This window comes from Tiliqua scincoides, chromosome 4 (assembly GCF_035046505.1).
Source record: "Tiliqua scincoides isolate rTilSci1 chromosome 4, rTilSci1.hap2, whole genome shotgun sequence".
Classification (NCBI taxonomy): Eukaryota; Metazoa; Chordata; class Lepidosauria; order Squamata; family Scincidae; genus Tiliqua; species Tiliqua scincoides.
This window is the reverse complement of record NC_089824.1, coordinates 129708973-129733755: the sequence shown is the minus strand read 5'-3', so window position 1 is coordinate 129733755 and position 24783 is coordinate 129708973. Positions and strand designations below refer to the sequence as shown.

At 42.3% G+C, this 24783-nt stretch overlaps 1 protein-coding gene across 1 annotated transcript in view; it reads right to left on the bottom strand.

Annotated features, from left to right (window-relative positions):
• Positions 1-6380: 6380 nt before the first annotated feature.
• The window catches only part of COL11A1 (collagen type XI alpha 1 chain), a 284888-nt gene continuing 266485 nt past the window's right edge, over positions 6381-24783 (bottom strand). The window contains exons 58-67 of the mRNA XM_066624556.1: positions 24089-24142; positions 23804-23911; positions 22884-22937; positions 22750-22785; positions 22576-22629; positions 16913-17162; positions 14317-14429; positions 12994-13062; positions 8204-8437; positions 6381-6527 (exon numbers count right to left, since the gene is read on the bottom strand). Coding sequence (XP_066480653.1) covers positions 6381-6527; positions 8204-8437; positions 12994-13062; positions 14317-14429; positions 16913-17162; positions 22576-22629; positions 22750-22785; positions 22884-22937; positions 23804-23911; positions 24089-24142 — 1119 coding nt within the window. The remainder of the gene's footprint in view (positions 6528-8203; positions 8438-12993; positions 13063-14316; positions 14430-16912; positions 17163-22575; positions 22630-22749; positions 22786-22883; positions 22938-23803; positions 23912-24088; positions 24143-24783) is intronic.

Here is a 24783-nt window from a genome sequence, read left to right as displayed (position 1 = left end):
TTCCCCAAGTGACTACATGAGGCTCTGAATTGGGAAAATGTGTTAATAATAAAAATACGTTAGGTAACGTAATCATAATATTAATGAATCTTCCTCTGCTCCACAATACAAAAATTCTTGCTCTTTAATAACAGTTGAAAATCTTAATTTCATTGTGAAAAGGTTAAGGATTCAGTTCCATCTGACTCTATCAAAGGGAGATTATTTTTGGTACAGAATTTAATAAAGCTAGGATTTCACAACAACAAGTGTGTGGGTAGAGAAAATGAAAGCCCTTGTTTTAATTGTTATTCTTTCTTTCTAAAAGACAGCCCCCAGAAAAAAAGCTGTGTTGTCCATACAGCAAGCAAGCTAAAAACTCATGATCACTAATGCTTCTCTGGCCATTTTGAAAATCATCAGTTTTTCATAATGGCCTGGAAGCTTATTTAAGCCATTTCTGCCCAACATTGCATATATGCAACAGGGACCACGTGTACGCCTGTGGGCCGGGTAGAAAAGGATTAACTGATTTATCCAGGTCTTGCTACCTGTGGCATGTTTCATGTATTCTTTTTCTATTGCATATACCTCATATCTAATTATGGACAATGTACCCATCTGAGGTCAGGCAGTACCACTCAAGCCAGCCCTGCCTTCTTAGACCAACTGGTTATATTTGAAATGTGGGAAAGTCTCTCATAGTCTCCTTTTCTGAGGGAATAGAATTCTCTTCGTTGTGCTAATTTGCACATAGTCCAAGATTCCATTTTTTTTTCAAACAGAGTTGTGTATCTCATTTTGGCTCTGCTCTCTCTTCCCAAGGGCTAGTCTCCCTGCACCTGCTTAAAGAGGAACATTTATTAGTAATTCCCCTGGAGAGCTCTTTTGGTAGCAGTTTGAATTTTGAAAACCTTGAATCCTACTGAGATTTCTGGATTATGTCTCAGCAGTGTCAGTGGCGTAGCTGAGGGGGGCCCAGGGTTACTGTGATCATGAGTGGCACTTCGGGAGGGCGGCAATTTTGCCCCTGTGGTGATCAATCATACCATGCAAACAGCCTGCACGGACACCCTCTTCTTTCACTTTGAAAAAGTTTTGATAAAAAGCAGAAGCGGTCAGCCGCTCAGAATGGCGCTCAAGCACTCAGAGTAGCTATGAGGGGGGGACAGGAGAACTGCCCCCCATAGCCACTCTTGGAGCAGTACTGCGACGCTCTGAGCGGCAGCCTAGCTCTGCTGCGTCTTTTTCCGAACTGAAAAAGTGGGTAGCTGCTCAGAGTGCGCTGGTTGGTTCAAATGCATTTTTTGAAGTGCCTTATACAGAGGGTCTCCTTATACTTCTCCTACCTTGAAATGGCAGAGTTGTAGCCTTCTTCTCAGGTCACAGTGTTCTCTAGTGTAGGGGTGTCCAAACATTTTGGCAGGAGGGCCACATCAACTCTCTGAAGCTGTGTCAGGGTCCAGGGAAAAAAAAAATTAATTTACGTTTAAAATTTGAATAAATTTACATAAATGAATTTATTAGAGATGGAACTTCTATAAATGAATGAAGGTCTTGCAGTAGCTCAAGGCCTACAAAAGGCCTTGCACAAAGCAAGGCCAGCCTTTCCTTCACTGCCACTGCTGCATCACAGATGTGAAACAGCAAGTAGCGAAGGGAGCCCTTGTCCCACAGCTCAGGTGAGAGATTGAACAGTCGTCCTCATGCTGAGAGCAGTTGCGTTGGGCCAGCACGGGCTCCAGCAAGTCTCCAGAGGGCCAGAGGCTCATTGGAGACTGGGGGCTCTCCGAGGGTCTGATTGGGAGCCCCTGAGGGCTGCAAGTGGCCCCCGAGCCGGGGTTTGGGCACCCCTGCTCTAGGGGAAGGAATACAGTAGTGCAAGTTATGTGAAGCAAGGAACAGGTTGTTTTCTGCTTGCTTTAAAAGCGTTGGCTATTACCTTCACCCCTAGGTCCATCATCTATACCAGGGGTGTCCAAAGTTTTTGGCAGGAGGGTCACATCATCTCTCTGACACTCTGTCGGGGGCCAGGGGAAAAAAAGAATTAATTTACATTTAAAATTTGAATAAATTTACATAAGTTTACATAAATGAATATATTAAAGATGAACTTATATGAATGAATGAAGGTCTTGCAATTACACAAGAACTATAAAAGGCCTTGCACAAAGCACGGCTGGCCTTTCCTTTGCTGCCACTACTGCATCACAGATGTGAAACAGCAAGCAGTGGAGAGAGCCCTCATCCCACAGCTCATGCAAGAGGTCAAACAGTCGCGGGCTCCAGCAAATCTCCAGAAGGCCAGAAGCTCATTGGAGGCTGGGAGCTCCCTGAGGGCCGCATTGAGAGTCCTGGAGGGCCGCAAGAGGCCCCAGGGCCAGGGTTTGGGCACCCCTGATCTATACCTTAAGCACCAAGCTGTGATTTGTGACTCACTAGGTGTCATCCTCTGCTCTTACTAGGCTCCATCCATTCCCAACAGATCCTCCCTGACCAATGAGGTTCCACTCTTTTGTAAGGCATGACCCCCTGTGTTTCAGGATCCAAAACTTCAGGGGGCCTCACAAGCTTACCTATACAAGTGGTGGAAAGGAACACGTGTGTTTGTTCCCATCACAAAATGAGCCCCCCCTTCTCTCTCTCTGTGCGGTGCATATGCATGTTTGAACCAACCTTTACTCATTATGAAATTTTGAACATTATCTGCCTATTCCATCTTCTTACTCACAGTGCTTCCTCTCCACTGAAATGAATGGCGAGTGTAATAAAACTGCATGTATTTGAACACTGGGGCACCTCTAGACCATGGACCATGGACCCTGATTTGAGGAACTGTAGAGTATATTATATTATTATTATTATTATTATTATTATTATTAATATCTTGCACCTATATACTGATAAATCTAAATAAACCCAATGAAACTCACGAACTGAGTTCTGCTTCATTCAAGATGTATTTCCATACTTGAAGCTGGCTTCTACATAAAAAATTGTATGAGTTCATTGTATAATTTGTTATGCATCTGGTTTGCGGCATGTACAAATGGATTTGGAAGCTGCTAATGGCTATAAATGGGGAAACCCCACAGAGACTTGCTTAAACTTTATGAAGGAAGTGTGGGTTAAAAGTGTGATGAAATAGCATTTTTTGGATTGCAAACTCATAGTGCAATCCTATGCACGTCTATTCAGAAGTTAACCCCATTTAGTTTAATGGAACTTATTCCAAGGTAAGTATGTATTGGACTGCAGCCTCAAACTCTCAAGTTGAGCATTTGGAAAATATGAATTACAATTTTTAAAGTGAGCAGCAACTGTTACCCTGCACATGCCCAATCTTGACTGATCTCAGAAGCTAAGCAGGGTCAGGCCTGGTTAGTACTTGGAGATTGCCTGGGAATAGCAGGTGCTGTAGGCTTATACCATAGTCTTTCGAGACTGAAGGTTGCCAACCAATTTTTAAAGTGAATTGGTGTGTAGTCATATTAATGAGTACTTCTGAACTGTATTCCTTGGTCCATGTGATGTGAGATGATCTAGAGCAGTGGTTCCCAAACTTCTTAGCACTGGGACCCACTTTTTAAAGTGACACTCTATTGGGACCCACCTAGGTTTACCAGACTTTTAAAAAAGGAGATCTAGAAAGAAACAATTATTTTATTTATTTATAAGTAATAATAACCACAAAAAAGACCATCAAACATTTATCTTCCTATATTTACCCAAGCTTGCAAACTGCAGGAGCTGAGTTCTTTGCAGGGTAGTTAGCAGCTACAGTATCTGATTTTTGAATAACCTTGGGGCTTGAGGCAATTAGTTATTTGATCTTTCCATCACCCTTTGGCAATCTAAAAATCAGGTCGCAACTCACAACTGGGTCCCACCCCCCAGTTTAGGAACCACTGATTTAGAGCTCGGGTATCCTTGTGTTTCTGAAGCAAGATTCCATTTCCTGTATGTTTAAGAAACAGAGCGATCAGTCCAGGTAGACAAGACTTGATTTTATTAATAAAATGTATATTTTTTCTTCCTCTTTGAGGTGACAGTTACAAACTTTGGTTTTTAAAAAGGAATTCTGAACAGCAAACTGTTGTCTTTAAAATCTGTTTTACATATCAAATGTTTGCACAATTAAAAAAAAAAACCAGCTGGAAATGAGCTAGTGGAATCTGATATCACTTAATTTAAACAAATTTATATAAGAAATAGTAACAAACATTTATTTTTCAAGTCTTACATATATTATGAAAAATAAGTACAAAAGGATTTGTGTTAAGTTAATATCTATGTCTGACTACCTGGAAAAAAAATTTCTTGAGACAAGGCCAACCAGCCGTTGAGCAAAATTTGGATTGCAAATTGGAATGGTTTAGGTCAGAAAATAAGCTCCATAGGTAGCAGTTTCCTCATAGGTTGCTTGGCAACTAGGTAGAATCACATGACCTAGACATATTCACTATATTCCAGCAAGGATGATCCATGAGCAGAAATGGGTTCCCACTCCTGAATTTCCACTACTGGGGTAGCAAATAGATGCTAGGGATACTTAGGGTGGGGGGTGGAGAAGGGTGCCTTCCTGCACAGCATGCACTCACTACCGATCAGTACTGTCATCTGTGACTGCATCTAACATTTGCTGCCTGGCCCCATATTTCCAGAAGAAATACAAATCTGCCTGACCTGATATAGTGCCTTTAATAGAAGCTTGGTATGCAAATGTCTGCTGGTGAAGCTTTTCAGGGACTGCTAATGTCTGTATAGCAAGCTGTTGTGAAAGGCACAGCTATAGTTGCTGGCTCCAGAATTGGCAACCCAAACCAGAGCTAAGAGCACTGATCATCTTTCATTCAAGGGCAGCAGCAGATTGACAGCCTTCTGTTGTGCTCAAATATCTCTTGATCAGGGCTACAAACACATGGCTTTCACCAAGGCTACTTAGCCACAACTGGGAGGCACAGGAGGAAAAAAAAATCAAATGAGTTGGATGGGTAGATAAAATCTGGAATAGATCGTACAATAGAAGGTGTCCAGTTCAGGAAAGGAAATATTCATCAATGGTCACATATAATTTAAGTACATCTGGCATCAATCCATCAAGTAACTGATGTGGCACAGTCCATAAATAATGGTTCAGAATCCAGTTTTAAGATATGTGTGGGTCACTGAAGAACCACTGGTGACATAATTCAGGTGAGATGCAAAACAGGGATGACTAGGTCTGACCCAAAAGATGCCCTCTTTTGAGATGACTTGTAAGGCACAGAAGGCAACAAAGCATGTGATTCTTCCATGCTGGTCTGGGGCCTTTGGAAGATCTGGTTGTCTCAGGGAGCCCGCTGTGACTCTTTCCCACACCAACATAGTTCTGTTTCTAGAAGGGGCAACGCTGGTCTGAGAAGGAGTCACACAAGCAATTTCCATTGGCCCAGGTCTTCCACCATTCCCAGGGCCGGGTGGAAGAAGCTCATGCTGCTACAGCTCCCGTACCCCAAAGATACCATCAGAAAGGACTCTCACACATTTATTTTAATAACACATATGTTTCTCATCCCTAAACAAAACTGGCAATATTTTAGGTATATATGTATATACACACGCATTTCTTGAAATAACCTGGCATCAGAACAGGAACATTAAAAAGCCTGAGGTATAGCACCATGGAAGAGCACCTCATCTGGTGCTTTCCTTTGTGGAATTCCTTATAAAAATGGTAACAGCATACTGAAATTTTTTCAGTTTTGCCACCTGAGGTTTTTTGTTGGTGACTTCAAATAACAGAGCTCTTGAACATCAATATATACAAAGGGATTTTATTATTATTAATATTATTATTAGTCAGGGAAAAAAATAGGGAATTGGATTCACTGGAAATTACAATTTTATTTTTTCATAATACATACACTGTATTGACAACATAATTGTGAAATTATTATAACATAGGAGCCTGTTGCAATTCAGGGACACATGCATGTTTTTGAAAGGAGAGCATCGTACTGTACAGAGAATACTTACAGTTTATTAAACAAATCTTCTTAGCACCTTTGATGTTGTAATAGAAAGAGCACCATGACATTCAATTTTACAGCACCGGAAAAAATAAAAATAAAAATCAAGGGCAAGGTGGGTTGGGGGTGGGATGGTGGAGGATGTTTGTAAAGTTAACCCTATGTTGCCTGTCTCTGCCACAGCATCCTTCATTATATTTGTCAAATAAGTTTAAGTCATGTGATTCTGGTCCTACCAGGGCAGTGGGTGTTTTCTAGAGAAGACATACATATACGGTGAGCCATATTTTCCTATGCCATCCTTATTCAAAACTTGCATGTGGCATCAAGTGGGTCAGCGGTGGCACCAAGGTGCATCCTTTCATGTGGAATCGTCTCTTTGCTCTAAACTTAACCGAGGAAACAGACTGGACCAATTTCAAACCCAAACTTCTGATTCTGGTCGCCAAAGTCATTGATCATCACATCTACAATAGGCACTTGGTCAATTTTGGGTGTGTCGATTTCAATAACAGTCTTTCCATAGCCTTTTCTTGACTGTAAAAAGAAAAAAAAAAAAAGACAAACACATCCACGACAAAATTAAATTATGGAAGTAAAGTGTACGTTGCCTAACAAGCCTTTTATTTTAAAATGTGCAGAGAGACATCGGTGTTTATGTGTGCCAAGAGAGAGAAACCCAGGACAGTAACATGGTTTCAGAAGCAGGTAAGAAGCTTCAAAAAGCAACTGCTTCATTTAGGATCTAGCTGTATGATTTCTTTATTCCAGTTCCTCTTTCCTACTATTGTTAAATGATTACCACAATAAAAGCGTGTTTGTTGCATGTTTTACCCTCATCTTTCCACAGTGAACTACTGAGCTGTGTCATTGTCCACAAAACAAGGCAGGGCATCTAAGAAGAATGTTATCAGAGGGTGCAAAGATTTGTTTGGGTTCCTTCACTTCTCCGCCGGATCATAATTTCTACAAATTATGATATATAAAATTGTAAGCTTATACAAAATGTGAATGCTAGTCTTCAAACAATATATGCAAACATTCTCTGAGATCCAGGAAATTTCTGCCTCCTCTTCTTTGGCTCCTGGACCCCATTTCTGACCTTGGGCCCAGGTACAATGTACCCTTTGCACCTACCTCTCATGGGCTATGTGAGATTAGAAGATGGAAGATCCCTGGAAATTTTTGGGCCCCCTCCTATGGCTTCTGCCCCCCCCTTTGACCCTGGGCCTGGGTACAATTTACCCCCTGCACCCCGTCTCATGGTCCCTGATATAGGATTCCAGCACATGTGTGCACACCCAGTATTGGTCAATACAGCAAACATCTGTCAGTCACGTATGGAATGTCTGGAATTAGGTAGGCCTTGAACTGCATTCAGATAAAGGCCAGTAATCCAATCTGGTAACTGTTTCTGTTAAGAAACAGCACCAAGAATGCAGGCAGTGGCTATCAGGGAAAGTGATGCAACCACAATTTGAGTCGTTCAAAAACAAATGTAGATCTCAGGGTCCAAACTACACTGACTATTGATGAGGTCTACCCAGAACATTTGATAAAGTGGCTCATGCTTTATCTTGCTAGATCTCAATACTCAAGGACCTTCTTAGAGATGCTTTTTTTAAAATAACATCCTACCCCTAACAGATTTCAATAGCACTTCAAAAGCAGTTCATCAGATATGAAGAAGAGGAGATACAAGATATTTTTAAAAGCTTTGGCACTGTCGACACTTCCATTTTATGTTTTAGATGGAAATTATATTAAATCCATCTGTTATGTTAAATCCATAAATTAAGTCCATGGAGGACTCCTCCATTTGCAGTATTATTGTTGTTCATCTTCTCTACAGAATGTTGAAGAAAGCACAAATGCTTTCCAATTACCGTCTCACATCTCCCATTACTCTTCCTTTTGTGGCTTCCCTTGTTATGCATTTATAATAGCACGTTGACATTGTCTGATGCTTGCTGTCTTTGCTTTGCCTTAAGTTATGGCTAACAGTTTTTTCTTCTTCTGAAGTTTCAAAGTTTAGGAGGACATATACTATGCAGTTTTTTTTATTTTACTTTTAAGCAAAATGTAAAAATGAAAGGATATATAAGAAAGGAGAAAAAGACCTTTGGGAAAAATGACATTAAGCTGAACTCATTTGATTACTTAGTTAACTTGCCATCTTCAAACAGAAAATAGTATCCTGGGCTTATACTTACTGCACAGCCATCAAGAAGAGCTTTGATGTAAGGATTGTTGTCATAAGACATCTCTTCATCGTTGGAGCCTAAGAACCTCAGTGCTTTATCGTAGCTGTCAGAAGATGCATCATGCCATGCCACTGACTGATGACAGTTGTAAGTGATGTTCTGATGGGCAGAGGCACTCAGTAGTTTAAGGAATGTCATTTGGACCATATTAATAGAATTGCCTTCGGCATCCGTGTATGAAAGCTGTGAAGGTTGAAACAGAAAGAGAAAAGGACCACAAATAGACACATAAACACACGGTTCTTCTTTTGAAGCGCAAAACAAGATTATGTTTGACAAAAAAAATGCAGCCACTGACTTCCTCATAAATCAGCTGACACACACCAGTTTGTTGTCCTATTAAGAAGGCAGTCAAGCTATGAATCAGTAAATAGATTTTCTTTACACACTACATAGTTATGAATCTGGGCTGCAGATTATCGTGAGAAACTGAAAACAGCCACAAACTGTGTGCTGCAACCATGCCATCCCTTTGGATTTCTGGGACACAACCAATTTAGTGTAACTCTATGACTTGGTTCAGATGTTTACCTGGAACAAATGTCCTGCTCTTGTGGTGGAAGAGCAGGGACACGCTCTCCTCTCCCCTGCTCTCATAATGTACGCAGGCACCCCAGTTTGGCTTCTCATACAGTGAACTCCAGTGAGCACTGTGTATGGGAGTGTGACCACCAATTTCTGCACCACAGAAACTGGATCTTCTGAATTGGAATCGTGGAAGATATTGCAAGGGGATAGGATGTGGTGTCTGCAGTTGCCCTTTTCTCTGGTGAATCTGGGAGACATGGGGTTAAAGCCTGGGATTTCAGCAGGGAGCATGCTGCACAGCTGCAGCACAAGAAACAATGAGGGCTTCAGGGTTATAAGCAGCACCTGATTCAGAGAGAGGGTGTGGAAGAGGGAGAGGATACTTGTGGCTCATCAGAATGACTTTTGGGCTAAACTGACCTACTGGCCTGTTGATTCATGGCTCTACTTATCAGACTGAGGGCGCAATCCTAACCCCTTATGTCAGTGCTCTGCAGCACTGGCATAGCAGTGCCAATGGGACATGTGCTGCATCCTGCAGTTGGGAGTCACTCATGGAGGCCTCCTCAAAGTAAGGGAATGTTTGTTCCCTTACCTCAGAGCTGCATTGCCCTTATGTCAGTGCTGAAAAGCACTGACATAGGGGGTTAGGATTGCACCCTAATTGACTTTCTGGCATACTGATTCATGTACTGGCAAACAAACAACTTCCTGGCACACCAACTCACGGACTGGCAGACAAACAACAAACTGGCACCCTGACTGACGTATTGGAGGATGGACCATTAACAACCTGGCACACTGACTTATGGACTAACTAATGGACTAATCCAACAGAGATTGCCAAGTGGTGGAGAGCTGAAGAGACACTGCTGAACCTGAAAGAACTGCTGCTTGAAGGAGGGACCCTGCAGACTTACAGGCAAGCCAGCCACTTACTAGTCCCCTTCCTGTTGGTGCTGAGGAACAGTGGTGCATTCTGCTAGATCTAGTTGTGGTTAAGCTGGGGGAACTAATTAGTTTAAAGTGGGCATAAGTTCTTTAGGCAAAGCTCAGGAATTTGGCAAAATTTTTAGATTGTGAGCCCTTTCGGGACAGGGAGCCATTAGTTATTTGATTTTTCTCTGTAAACCGCTTTGTGAACTTTTTGTTGAAAAGTGGTATATAAATACTGTTAATAATTAATAATAAAACATCTTCACCTTGACTAATCTTATGGATCTTTTTGATACCAGCAGACAAAAGGCAGCTCAATTCAGAGCTTCCCAGCACTTGCTGGAGCAGCAGCACCAAAGTGGCTACTGCTGTATCCTGTGAGCACCAGGAAGCAGCTGAGGTCTCCTTGGGGGGGGGGGGGAAGAGGAATTCATCCCCTTCCCCTGGGGAAAGCCCCAAGCCCTGCAATGGATCTTCTGAAGTCCGTGCTGGCTATTTTACCAGTGCAGACTTGAGAGACTATGTATCAGGCCAGAAGGCCTGACACAGATTTCAAGATACGGCGGAGAAGAGCTCCGCCTTTCCTGTTCCCTCCCACCACAGTTCCTCTCCAACCCTCATTCTGCCCTCCCTCATCCCCCAGAGGCTACACCACTGCCTGGCAGTTGCACTTGCCACCAGCAGCGGTGCATCCTCTTCCTGTCAGTGCTGGGCCTGGCATTTGACTGGTGTGGGCTGGCGCTCCTTACTCGGGTGCTGTAAATGTGCTTTATGGCATGTTTACAGCACCCAGTGCCGGCAGTAGGGCTCAGCCTAGGCCTCATTAGGATTGGGCCCTAAGTTACCAATGGTCACAGGGAATGGGCCGTGGTCTTTGCATTCAAGATTGTCAGGCTGAAGTGGGGATAATCTGTGTTCAGTTTAAATAAGTCAGCTCCATAGCTAGCCAGAGATGTTTTACAAAGGTTTGCAGCATAGGCAAAACAACAGAGACAACATTTATAGTGTGCCTATTTGACCATCTGTCCATTTTCCCACCTCATGATGATTTTTCCATTTCAAAAATGACAGTCGTTGACTCAGAATTACTTCAGGTTCAGCTACCCACTAATTCCATACAGTGCTTACTTCTGCATGTAGTGATAAGATTGATAAATCTAGATTTAAACAATGATTTCAAAATATCTTTCTTCAACACAGCAATTAAACTTTCCCTAGCACAGTTGAGTGCCGCTTTGAGGAAAGCTCGTGGGATAACTCTCAAGGGAGTGTGCCATTTCTAAACACATGTTGATGGGTTTAAATGTGCCCCACTTCACAATCTCCATCCACTTAGGAGGGTAAATATCAAAAAGAAGATGCCTTCAACTTGACTCTTCAGTGTTCCTTTTCCAGGGATATTGGGAGGTGAAAATGCATTAAGCTGTGATGACTAGTGTGAGAGAACCAGCAAAAGGAGAGCACGCTACTGGCATTGGTGTTCTGCCAAAGCTCATTAAAATATGCACACTGAAGCAATGGAACAAATGTTGAAAAGGAATTTCAAACTGAACACCTTTTTTAAATTGGCTAACATTGTTTACTCTGTGCCACCTAGGTGCTGCTGATTGTAAAAAACTTTTGTTCTTGACAAAGTTCCTTTGTTAGTCCTTCAAATCAATCACAAATTGCACATATATAACTTCAAATGAAATTGTGCGTGTGTGTGTGTGTGTGTGTGTGTGTGTGTGTGTGAGAGAGAGAGAGAGAGAGAGAGGTTATCAGCACTACATTTTGAATAACTTATGTGCTGGCGGTGTGTTCTGATACTGTCACATGTTATCCAGGGAAGTTTTCACGGAAAGCCTATTTAAAATGCAATAATGTTGCTTCACGTATTGAAAGAACCAAGGCAAGCCAGTCACCCCATAAATAAAGCAATTGTTTTATGTTGGGCATAAGATGAAAACTACTTTCTGGCCTTCCCAAAATTCATGAGCCATTTTCATTTGGATTTATTTCCTACGTCAGAAACAAATTTTGGAATGCATCTTTGTAGCTCTCAAGTGAATAGGATAAATTGACAGATTTCATTAATTGGGGGGGGGGCTATTGCAATGAAAAGTGGTATCAATATAATAGCATACAGTTGTATAATACAAAAGCATAGGCTTACTTCATATATATGACACCCCTGTGCAATCAGCTTTGGGAACACAGGCATTCACCAATGGGCTTATAGATTGCCTGGGACAGATGTAGCTGCAGATACATTTCCCCTGTGAAGGGACTGGTCTAGCTCACTTGACACCAGCCAGGGTGCAAGTTCAAGGACTACAAGCTTCTGGAATAAATTACACTGGGGCTAGCAAATGTATGAACTGGTCCATGCAAAAATGCTCAGGAGCACATCAAAGGTACTAACTGCAAACTTCTACATAGTCTCAACCAGTGCAAGTTAACTTAATTGCATTTAATCAATCAATCAATCAATCAATCAATATTTCTGTGTGACCTAGGCTAAGGCTGTACTCTGAGTGAGGCATTGTGCTGCTGGAATGAGTGTTCCTGGGCTGGGATTAATAGGGCATGTTGGGGGAGGAGCCAGGAGCAAAGAGGGGGTGGATCCAGTGGCAGTCACACATGCTGGATCGTATTCCCACTTTCAAAAATTCCCTTTTCACTGCATCCCCTTTCACTGCTCAGACATATGCCACCAAAATGGCTGCCAAAATGGCCTCATATGTCTGAAAAGACCAAGAAAAGTTTTTTATTACAGTTCAATTTGCCTTCAAGTTACCCCCTCCCATCATAGCATGCAGCGCACATAGCATACACTGCTTGGGGGATAGGATTCTATACACATGTTCTTGGGAGTAAGCCCCACTGAACACAATGGGACTTACTTCTGAGAAGACATGTGTACAATTGTGCTGTAAATAATGAAAAACAGCAACACAAGAGAAAGAAAAAACCCCTATAAGCACCTAATCTCCTTGTGCATACCACTGTCCTGGCCCTCAGTTCTGCAGAATCAGAAGAAAGTTGTGTGCACATGCCTCTACCTGCAGGCAACTGGTGCCTGGGGCAACCTTCTGTGCAGGCTACTCCACTGAGATTCAAACAGGGAAATACATGAGGTTAAAATGGTAATTATGACTATAGTGCTGGTATCCAGAAGATGTGGGTGTAGCAAACCTGTTTCCATCCAGTGATTGCCTTTGCCGGCTTTAGGTGCTTGAGTGCATACCATGTTGCAGATTAATGCCAAAGTAAAGAAAAATCTGTTCACTCACCAGCTTGCCTCTCTTAAATTCACTAAACCAAGTTCCTGGATTTTCTTTTGGCCATGATGAAATCCTTACCTGTGGGAGAGGAGCAGACAAGATGAGTGTTAATTATATAGGCAAGAAATAAGCAGGAATTAACAGAGTTTTACATAAACACTGCTGAATTAATCTCTTTTAAAAAAATCAGCCTGGGCTTTCTGCCTAGTTCTAATCACATTTGCAGTTGTGCAGAGAAATTTATATCCAATTCTCAGATTACATACTAAATAACCAGTGACATTAATTGGGTTGTCAAGGCTGATCTGTGGGAAACTGGTTGTGACTGCTTTGTCTTTTGGCAGAGGGTTAAGCCAGATGGCCTTTTGCTCTTTTCAGCCTTTACAATTACCTTCTCGGGCCTGCCACAATCACAGAACTAGAATTCCCAGGATTGTCTGAAAAGAGTGAATGACTGCTAAACAGTTGAAAGTCTCAATTCAGTTTTGCTCATGCAAAAACAAGACAATAGTACACAACTAGTTGTTTGAGAATGTGGATTGGGATGCACATTTCAAAGCATTTCAGAATATATATCCAACAGTAAGGGGATAGACTGCATCTCCACATGGCTTGAACATATTTATGTCCACAGCTTCCAATCCAGCAAATAATATGCATGTAGAAGTCTGATTGCGTACATAGATTTCCCTGACCTGAATCTGGGCATGTGCTTACAGTGTGGATATGTCAAATGTAACTGGAAACTGATGAAATTTAGCAGCAAGAGTGCTTGGCTTCTTTCTGTGATTCCATAAAGCAGCAGTTCTCAAACTTTACAAGGGAGGTGGAACCTAAGTCCCACGGGGGGGGGGGATGGCACTCCTGGGATCATGCTGCCGTGAAAAAGGGGTTCTCACTTACCAGGGGTTGTGCCAGCCGTCTAGAGGGTGCTGGAGCCCCGCAGCCCTCTCTGTGGGCCTCACTATGCCTCAGAATGGCTCCCTAACATGATCACGACCCACTTTTGGTTTTGTGAAGAAAAAAGGAGCCACCGACACTACTACTACCTTTGAATATTCCAGGTTCTAACAATAGCTAGCAAGCAGGTGTAGCAAGCAAACTTCTACATAACTAAGCATTTGAGTCAAATTTGGGGAGGGCAATTTGATCCTCGTTAACATATTTTCACTTTGATGCTTTGTTGAAGTGTATGTAAATGAAATGGAGTAATAATCTTGCAAGAAAAGGGGCATGAACAAAAACCGTGACACTGTTTTAGTGTTTTAGTCACAGTCGTGAGGCAACACAGCAGGATTTGTCAACAGTAAGCCAGCAGCAATGGGAACTTACTCCTTCTGACTTCTTATCTGGATAGATGCAAGTTTCCCCGCCTGCTGTGAAATTGCAGTAGACTTTGAAAGAATCTCCTGAACAACCCTGGTTAGGATCAATCCAATACTCTCCTGAAAGGAAGAAGATAGAAATTGCTTTCAAAGATTTAATCTGGTTCATTCTCAGGCTTTACTGCCATCTACATGAGGCTGTAAACAAAACTAATGATAAAGTTAGACTTTTGAACCTTTGCAAAGGGTAAAATGTTCTCAATATTCTTTTCAGTTTTCAAAATATAGGCTTACATCCAAAGGAGCATGATCAGAGTTCCACTTGCATAATGGGACTTTCCTTCCCACTGCTACTCCCCATGCCTCCCAAAAATCTTCTCTTGAAAGGTCGGGGAACCCTTCAGTAGGATAGGTAATGGGGGGGGGCTGCACTCACACAGGCACCATTGGATTCAATACATTGGTGTTAAGTTTGCCCTATATTTCACAAAGTGTTGGTTAAGAATTTTTGAGGAATGGCATGGCAGTACTGTAAAAAAGATCAAAGCTCAGTAGGAATGACAAGGCTGCATAGAATTCCTTGGCATGTAGACTGGTGCTGACTTTTGCAAAGGGGTCAGGTGCTTGTCTGATCCTGGAAGCTAAGCAGGGTCAGGCCTGGTCAGTATTTGGATGGGAGACCGCCTGGGAATACCAGGTGCTGTAGGCTTATACCATAGTCTTTCAAGACTGAAGGTTGCCAACCAGACTGGTGCAAGGAGGGAGGAAATCTATGTGGACAAAAGTGCATGCCTAATTGGAAGCCCTGATCTACACATGGCCCAGCCTTCCTAGGACTGTAACATTTCAGAGTGGAGGTAAGGCACTGCATGCTCAAATGCTCCCCCATGTAATAATTCTACCCATCTAGAAAATTAGCACTTTAGGAAGAAGACTACACATCTTTGATATGCTTGCATTCCATGGACAGCGAATTTTTGACATGGGGAAGCAAACAACAATGTCATTCTCTCAGCTTGCTTTTTCAAGTTGTATGGTCCCACGCAGCATGTGCTATCTGCATTTAGGATTGTGTAGCTTGGCTTTATTCCAAGGTTCTGTCCCCAGCTCACATAGAGAGGAATATTGACTCAAATTCTGCTATGGCACAATAGGTGTAAAACAATCTTTCAGACACCAAGAACCAAGTCTGGATTGAGATGCAATAAACAAAAACTTTATACACTTTTAGCATTACTACATAGTCATTACTTTGAATGGCAAACTTTGCTCATCTTATGCGATATCTCATGTGATTCTTGCATTCCTCCTGGAGGCAACCACTGCTTCCCCCCTTTGGAATAAAACCAATAAGTTTTATTCAGCCACCACGTTTTGATTCAATGAGGGGAAAAGAGTTAAAGAGGAAGAAAAGTATTGTGATAAAAGAAATATGGAAGCAGGAACCCTGTATGAATGAAAATCTTCATTTAAACCTTACCAGAGGGTTAAAGCATTCTAACTATAAATCCAGTTCTTCTTGAATAACACTATTTTTTTGTATTCCTTTGCACCTTGCTATATTGAAACCTAGTAAATATTAATAATTCACAGTACTGCTATTTGAATGTGAAGCTATATTTGCTATTTTTTCAGGGAAATATTAATATATTTGTTTCCAATATTTTTTAAACTCCTTGATTCTCTGACAGAAACTGCCACAATCCTGAGGGGAGACATTAATGCCCACACAGATCACCGTAGTTCCCAATATAAGAAGTTTAGCTTCTCTTCCAACAGTTTCCAATGGACAAATGCTACGGATGTTTGTGGCCTGACAGTGGACACTAAGACGTCGTATGCCGAGCCATCCTATAGTAAATATTTGACCACAGTTAGCCATCCCTGCCAGTCCATTTTGCTATCTTGTTCAGTCATTTTGCCAGAAGAACAAGGCTGGGTTGAAGCTGCATAGCAAATGTGGTGCGTTTAACATCTTTGAGCCCATAAAATGGTCAACTAAAACAGAATAGAAGCAAAGTTCTGAGAAGAGTACATAAACTCAGCAGTAGGTAGGACACCTGCTTTGCATGTAGAAGGTTGCAAAGTGAATCCCTGGCATCTCCAGGTGGGGCTGGGAAAGACTCCTGCCTGAAGCCTTGGAGAGCCACTGCTGGCCACTGTAGACAATACTGAGTAAGGATGGATCAACAGTCTGCTTCAGTGTCAGGTGGCTTTGAAAGTGCAGCCATAATTCTGAATATCAACTACATCTTTATTTGACTTAATTTAAAATTCTGGTTTATAATTCACAACACCTTGAAGCAATTTTGTTGCATGGTACAGAAATTAAATGGTTTTTCATTCTTTGGCAAATACTATTTTATAATGGTAAATATGATTTTTTTTCTTCCCTAACCAAGCTGATGCAGACTTTTGTCAGCTGGTATGGAAGCACCAAGATTGATAATGGGCTTTTTAAATTTATTAACCCTCATGAATAGATTTCACAAGTATTTTCTTTCTTTTTAGAGACTACATTAATAAGAATAAATGACCTGACATTATTGCTTAGCAAATCACACTTTCACTGTATTTGTTTTTGACATGTAACATTGGCATACCATCTGGGAAGTCTGGGTGACAGAGCTGTAGATCCTTGCATGTTCGAGCTGGGTTGTTCTGAGTCCCCATAGGGTATTTCATATGCTCAATGTCCTGCTTCAGAGAGTTAAGTGAGCCAAAGATCTCTTCCATGCCATCCGTGTAATCAAGGATGCTATCAGCTGCATCGGATAACATAGCATCTGAAGATCTTCTGGTCTTTTTGGGTGATTGGATCGGCAAAGGTTGAATCACCTCTCCTGGAGGGCCCTAGGGGAAAACAAAACCAATGACCTTTTTCTTTCTTTCAGCACACAAATAAAAAGAAATTTTGGACAGAGAGCTTGAGAGATTCTACCCACTTGGGATCAGGGTAGAAAACAAAACTTTTAAGAACACGTTTACTACATAATGATACCTGATATAAAACTATATTAAAATATAAAACACCATACATGGAAATAAAATAAATATTTCCCCCTCAGAGATGTCTTACATTGACTTGAGAAGATGCCCAGGCTTAGATGAACCATAAGAAGACTGAGAGTGGAAGAGGAACTATTGATAATGCATCTCTAGAAAACTTTGTTTTAAGTCATTGCTTTGCTGTTGAACTGTTACCCTGCACATGCCTCATCTTGTCTGATCTCAGAAGCTAAGCAGGGTCAGGCCTGGTTAGTACTTGGATGGGAGACCACCTGGGAATACCGGGTGCTATAGGCTTATACCATAGTCTTTCGAGACTGAAGGTTGCCAACCAATACACCTAGACTGTAGTCCTATACACATATATCAAGTAAGTACTGTACCATTGAATGGTACATCTGAGTAGATATGCATAGGATGGATCCCAGAATTCATAAGATGAAATAAGGGGAGAAGGCATCTCTAAGATATGCAGGCCAAAATGGTTTGGCTGTCTTACACCTCAAATATGCTTGCAGAAGAAAGGGTTTGCACAACTCGTGACCAACCAAGCTGAGCTTACATCACTGTGACCTGATAAGTGCTTGACAGCTCCAACCCCATGTCCCTGCTTTTATAGCCTCAGCCAGGCGAACAATAAGAACAGGTTTATTGAGCACTTTGTGGGTAGTCTTATGGGACTCGTATGACAACTTTCATTTTTCACAGACGGTGAAGGCCTGCAAAAAATTCAGAGTTGCTGCTTTGTATTCACAAAAATAAACAATTTAGATCTCATGCCAAAGTTACAGATTTTTTTTATTTCACTCTAGCTGGATCACCTGGGTCTGATATTCCTATAGATAGGCATTAGCACCAGGAACCAGGGAGTTAGACAGTGTTTGACCACTGCACTGCTCAGCTATGAAGCTGAGTATATTCCAAGTAGATCTGATCAAATATATGCACTCTGAAATGTGGATGTTGATAGATTACCTACTACTATTGATTTTACAAACTAGAAATAAGTGAGCTGGTTCAGGTTTTCACCAACAAATTGGGAAGCAGAAAGAAAAATCCAACACTTTCCAAGTCATTTCAAAGTTCGGTAAATGCCTTTGGCACTTCTCTGAGTCCCAGGACCCTCCCTACCAGCATTCCACACACACCCCCCAACAATACATTCTTTCCTTAAGTCAGCTGCAGTGGGGAGCTGCTTTCTTCCTCCATCATTGCCAGAAGCAGCACAATGATTTTAAACTTTGGCATGGGGTTTTGTCTTTTCATTTCTCCAAACAGAAAGAAACATGGAGGGAGTTATGGGATTGTAGTCTTTGTAAGGCTCACTGCAATGGAAGTAGCCTGCACAAAGACTGCGACTTTTGCAAGCCTCTTCACCCATGGGATGAACCCATGAGACTGACTCACAGCCCAATTCTATCCCTGGTGACACTGCCGGGTGCAGCAGCACCAAAACAGCTACTGCTGCATCCAGCAGGACTGCTGAGGCTGCTGGAGGTCTCCTTGAGGGAAGTCCCAAGCCCCACAATGGGGCTTCTCAAGTTGTTGCTGGCAATTTTTCTGGCACAGGCTTGAGAGCCTCCAAGTCGGCCTGAAAAGCCTGACATGGAGGATAGGATATGGCAAAGCAGGCCTCTGCTGGTCCCACCCTCTCCTGCCATGGCTCGTCCCCCTGCCCCAGATTCAGCAGGGCCTCACCCTGCCCCAACAGAACATTCTGCTGCCAGGAGCTCTTCCCTTGCTCTGGGCAATGTCCATTCAGTGCTGAGCCTAGTGCCAACTGGTGCTGGGTTGGCATTCTCTACATGGAGGGTGCCATAAACATGCTTTACAGCATGTTTATGACACCCAGTGCCAGCGCTGGAGTTCAGGCCCAGCACTGAGGGCCTTTAGGACTGGGCCCTAAAGTGACTGCTTCAAGCAGCAAGTTGGAGGAGGCAGTGAACGTTTATTGCTGCCTCCCCTAACCTATGCCCTACCCAGTTATAAGAACATAAGAAGAGCCCTGCTGGATGAGGCCAAAGGCCCGTCTAGTCCAGCTTCCTGTATCTGAAAGTGGCCTACCAGATGCCTCAGGGAGCACTCAAAACAATAAGAAACCTGCATCCTGTTGCCACTTCCTTGCATATGGCATTCAGAAACATGCTGGCTCTAAAATTTGGAGGTTGCACACAGTCCTCATGGCTTGTAACCTGTGATGGACTTTTCCTCCACAAATCTGTCCAATCCCCTTTGAAAGGCATCCAGGCCAGGTGCAAATCCTGTGGCATTTGTCAAATTGAGTTCAGCAAATTAATTATGCACTAGGTAAATAAGTATTTCCTTTTGCCTGTTTTAACTCTCCTGCCAGTCGGTTTTATCAGATGTCCCCTCGTTTGGTGCCGTGTGAGAGGGTAAAGAACATCCCCATGTATAATTTTATGTCTCAATTATGTTCCCTCTCAGGTGCCTTCTTTCTAGACTAAAAGTTGTTTCATCACACAATTCAGTCTTGTTCTCTGACACCAGCTGAGATGAAGATCAAGATAAGAGCAACCTGCTTCTTCTTCCAGCAGTGCCAGCTGTCACAGTGAGAATAAAGCAGCAAGGCATCGTGGGGATCCTGTTCTGATCCCTGTTCTTCAGTGAGTGATCAAAACAGAATTGCTCCACCTCTGCCTCCTTCTTGCCTCTGCAGCCAAAAGGTCAAGAAGAAAAGAAGGAGGTGAGCACCACCTCCCTCATTGCCTGTACTTCCCCTGCCTCTTCCTTGTGCTCACCAGGCTGCATTCATGCAGGCTGGGGTGGTGCATACTGGGAGCAGAAAAAGATATGCTCCATCCAGCCTGTCTGAATGCAACTGGACAGGAGCAAGAGGATGGTGGTGAACATAAAGGGAAGGAGATGAAGTGGGGATAGTTCCAGGATAGGTCTGTCACACCCTCCTCCCCTCACCTGACTAGCTGTGTCCTTAAATAGCTGGGCAGGTAAGGAAGAGGAACAGGCAGCAACGGGTTGCATGCTAACATTGGGTGGGTGATGTATGTGCTGGAGAACACCGTGGACCCGTTTGGGCTGCCCCAGCCAGACCTGTGCATCTTCTATCCTGAAACAACTGAATTCTGTCCCTAGGCAGTCCAGCTTGTGCACCAAGAAGAATTCTGTGACTTGTAGGATTAGGGATATTAAACATATTCACACAATTTCCTTACGTTTATATACTTGGTTTTGCATATGTCACTATGCTGTTAGTCACAGGGAGCAGCAAGGAGTTTTCCTATTCACTGAAGTCCTACTCTCGACCCCAGTAATCTTCTTTGGTCATACCTCTGGTTTTTGAGATTTCAGCAAGTACAACCCCCTATTTTCAACTATATCTTTGTGGTCAGGAGGGACAGAAGTAGAAACCTGCTTCAAGGAAATGAAACTGTAGATTCTTAGGGTTAGAGTAGACAATTGGATGAGTGGGTCTGCATGTCTGTATGTTTATTGTTTTTCTGCTTTTATTATTAACTGTTATTTTAAAATGTGGTTAGCTACCTTGGATGCCCTTACTTGGAGAAAGGCAGAGTATAAATTCAGTAAGTAAGTATGTAAGCAAGAAAATAAATAAATGTGTTTACAGTCGGCCCTCCATATCCACATGTTCCGCATCCGTGGATTCAACCAACTGCATTTGCTCAGTGCAGAGTGGGAGCTGGCGTACTCCAGTGGCTGAGCTGATTGCTGGTGGAAGCCATAATGGGTTGCAATGCCTACTGGCCAGGGCTAACTATGATTCAGCAGATGGTGAATCAGGAGAGAAAGGGGCTGCTTGTCACTGCTGCTCCTAGATGGGCCTCTAGTTGAGCTGATCCAGCATTGCCATGGGCTGGAGGCCAGGTGGCGGAGTAAGGCCTTGCCTCCCATTGCCATGGTGACCACCTGGCCCATGTGAGCACCTGTGGATTTTTGTATTCACAGGAGTCCTGGAACCAATCCCCCATGGATACTGAGGGACAAATGTACAGTGAGCCCTCAGTATCTAAGGGCAATCTGTTCCAGAAACTCCTGTGGATACTGAAATCCATGGCTAATTAAATCCACTGCAGTGGTGGCATGGAGCTGCAGTAACTTATCTAGGGGCTGTACCCGGTCCTCTGGAAGTTGCACATGGCCTCCTCATAAGGCCTCCCGGACTTACTTCCAGATTTACTTAGAAGTCACTTCCAGTTCTAAGTAAATCTGGATGTAAGTCTGGGAGGCCTTATGAGGAGGCCATGTGCAACCTCCAGAGGGCCGGGTACAGCCCCTAGGAAAGTTACTGCAGCTCCATGCCACCACTGCAGCGGATTTAATTATCCATGGATTTCAGTATCCACAGGAGTTTCTGGAACAGATTGCCCTTAGATACTGAGGGCTCACTGTACATTTGAACCTCAGAATCCATGGGGGATTGGTTCCAGGACTCCTGTGAATACAGAAATCCACAGGTGCTCACATGGGCCAGGTGGTCACCATGGCAATGAGAGGCAAGGCCTTACTTCCAGTTTGTGCTAGTGACTTCTGGTTGTGTCTAGGAGGTGTTCTGAGGCCCTCCAGCCACAGGTTTGGCATCCATGGTAGCTCAAATTCATGGATGTTGAGCCTGCGAATAAGGAGGGCCCACCGTATATGAAAATAGTAGCCATGAGGGTCTAAAAATCAGACTGAGAACAAAGAAGGGAGAGTTAACTCTTTCTTCTGATCTGGGTGTCCCCTCCTTGCAGCTGGTATTTTCAAGGGAAGAGAGCTCCTGTTGACTTCAATGACAGCTTTTTCCTTCTTGTAAGATAGCAACTCTAGGGGCCTGATCTAGATGGGATTGCAGTAGAGGGCAAAATTTAAAGCACTCTTACCTTGATCTATGGGCCCACTTCAAATTGGTGCCATGCATGCTGTTATTTGCATTTAAAAACACATATATGCAGATCCTCCTTGCATGATTACCTAGTTTGGCCCTCAGGCAGCCCAATATAACTTTTGATCTTTTTTCCATGCTCCCACATAGCCATATTTAGATCCTGCCTATTGCCTGTTTATTATTGTACTTTTCATACATGACGTAGTTCAATGTACACAACACCTTTGTTCCTTATAATGTTTCCCAACTTCAGTTTACCAAACAGAACATTGGATGCCACTGACAGCCCACTGAATCAGTGAAAACCTCCCCCTTCGTGTTTCACAGATGTGGTTGCAACCAACATCTTTCCATAATGTGAACAACCATCATTGTATGTACAATAGCTTTACTTACAGGAGGCCCAGGAGGTCCTGGCAAACCACCGTCTCCCTTCTGACCACCAGGACCCTATTAAACAGTATAAGAAACATCATATTAGCATTCTTGAAGGAAAAAAATAATCTCTTAACTTAGACTGGAACAACCAATAGTCAACAATGGAAAAAGAAGACTAGTGAGGTTACTTACTGTTGAACCTTTAGAACCTTTTGGACCTTGAGGGCCCTACAGAAAAAGAAGTAGTATAACAATACCATTAGACATTGGTGTTTTTGTACAAAGATGCAAATGAAATAACTGATGCATCGGCTGTAGCTACTTACAGGCAAACCAGGTGGCCCAGGTGGACCAAGGGGACCAGCAGGCCCAGAAATTCCCTTAAAAAAGAATTTGTACAAAGTCAGTTATTTTGGTCACTCTATGTTTTCCATATTAAGTGAAAATATAAAATCTCACTTTACAAGTACTGCTACATCCCAGCTAATGTTGGAAAGTCAAGCAAGAATGCACATTTTATGCATACGCAGTAAAGACATTTTGAAAAAATTGTTTTCTACTGAGGAAAGTGATAAAAGGGACTGAGCTTTCATTTAACCCACAAATCTCTGTGTTGGGTTTGTTTGTTTTAAGACAGCCCTTGAAATTATTTAACAAGGAAGCAAAGAAATAGAAAGCTAGTGGGGTGGAACTCAAATATTTTAAACAAATAGATAATTTGTTGTTGGTTGCTTGAACGATTCTGAAAAGGGACTAGAAAAATAAACAGAAATTCTCAAAAGAGTAGTGGATTAGGAAGGTTTGGTATATGATGAATAAGATAACAGAATACAGGCAAATATGGGATGAAATAATTAACCTATCTTATTTGGAGGTATAGTCTTGTGTCTTGATCTTGTATTAGGAAATTCTTTTCTGAGTTTGGGAATAAGTTGCTCTTTATCTGTCCGTTGGTGACTGATTTTTGATTTTTCTTTTTGTGCAGTTTTTAAAATGTAAAAATAAATTTCTTACAGAAAAAGATAATATTGCCATTCACATGTGCAAGGTGACTTATTTAAGAGTCCCCAAGAATAGGTCTGTGTCTCTGCTGTCAATTTGGCCTTGAAAGCATTAGTTCTACAACACTGAAACAGCTCTATAGAATATAAAGTCTAATAGGTTTCGGCCTATGCAAAATTAATATACTATTTTGGAGAAAAGCTGGAACGTTAAATTGGTAAGAAAAGTGTTTTCTTTTACTAACTGCATCTCCTTTTGGTCCAGTAGATCCCTGTGGTCCAGGTAGACCTCTGTCACCCTTTTCTCCCTGTTCTCCCGGAGGTCCAATCAGGCCAATCAAACCAGGATGTCCCTAGAAAATATATAAAATACATGAGTGCGGGTCAAATAAATTGAAAGTGCATTACCAAGTTCAGAATAAGTCAAATAACAGATTTCAAAACACAACATCAAATTAAATAATAATGAGAGGAGTAGGTATGGGGTTCTTAGTGAAAGGGAAATATATCAAGTACGTGATTTCACACACCTTTTCACCCTTGGAACCAGGATCTCCTTTCAGTCCAGGCAAGCCAGGAGGACCCTAGAGATATCACAGAATATAATGTCAGAAGGCAGACAAGACTCTGTTTTCTAGTTCATGATATTTACCTCAAGCACAAAGAATTCTACAGACATAATCACATCTTCCAACATTCATTGGGTAAAAACAGGTCATGAAGCACAGGGCTAAAAGTGACCTTTACGAACAAACTCTTACAATGAGTAGTTCATTGCACTAATGGAGTGATTTTGATCCCCCCAATATGACAATTATATTTCCTTATATGGTAGTGAGGAAGTTCATGGATATTTGAACCATTTAAACATGATTTCTGATGCATTTGGTTTTTTTCTTATTTTGTTTTGATTGTGGGCATTTTACTCACCTCAACTCCAATCCATCATGAGTGAGCTGCATATGGAAACAGCCTTTCTGACAATGCTAACCATCTGCCAGAGGAGTGGAATCAAATTCTTGCCATTTCCCTGATGCTTCTTCTGCAACAGGTGACCAGAACTATCATGAATAGTCCTACTCAAATGTTAATCAGAAGAGAAGGAGGCAGATCCTTATGGGCATCAAGCTTGCTTCTGCACGAGGATCTCTGTCTGTATTTTTTCTTTGGTGGGCACTCCTAATGAATACAGGGCAAATGCATTTTCTTTGGAATTTTCTCTTTC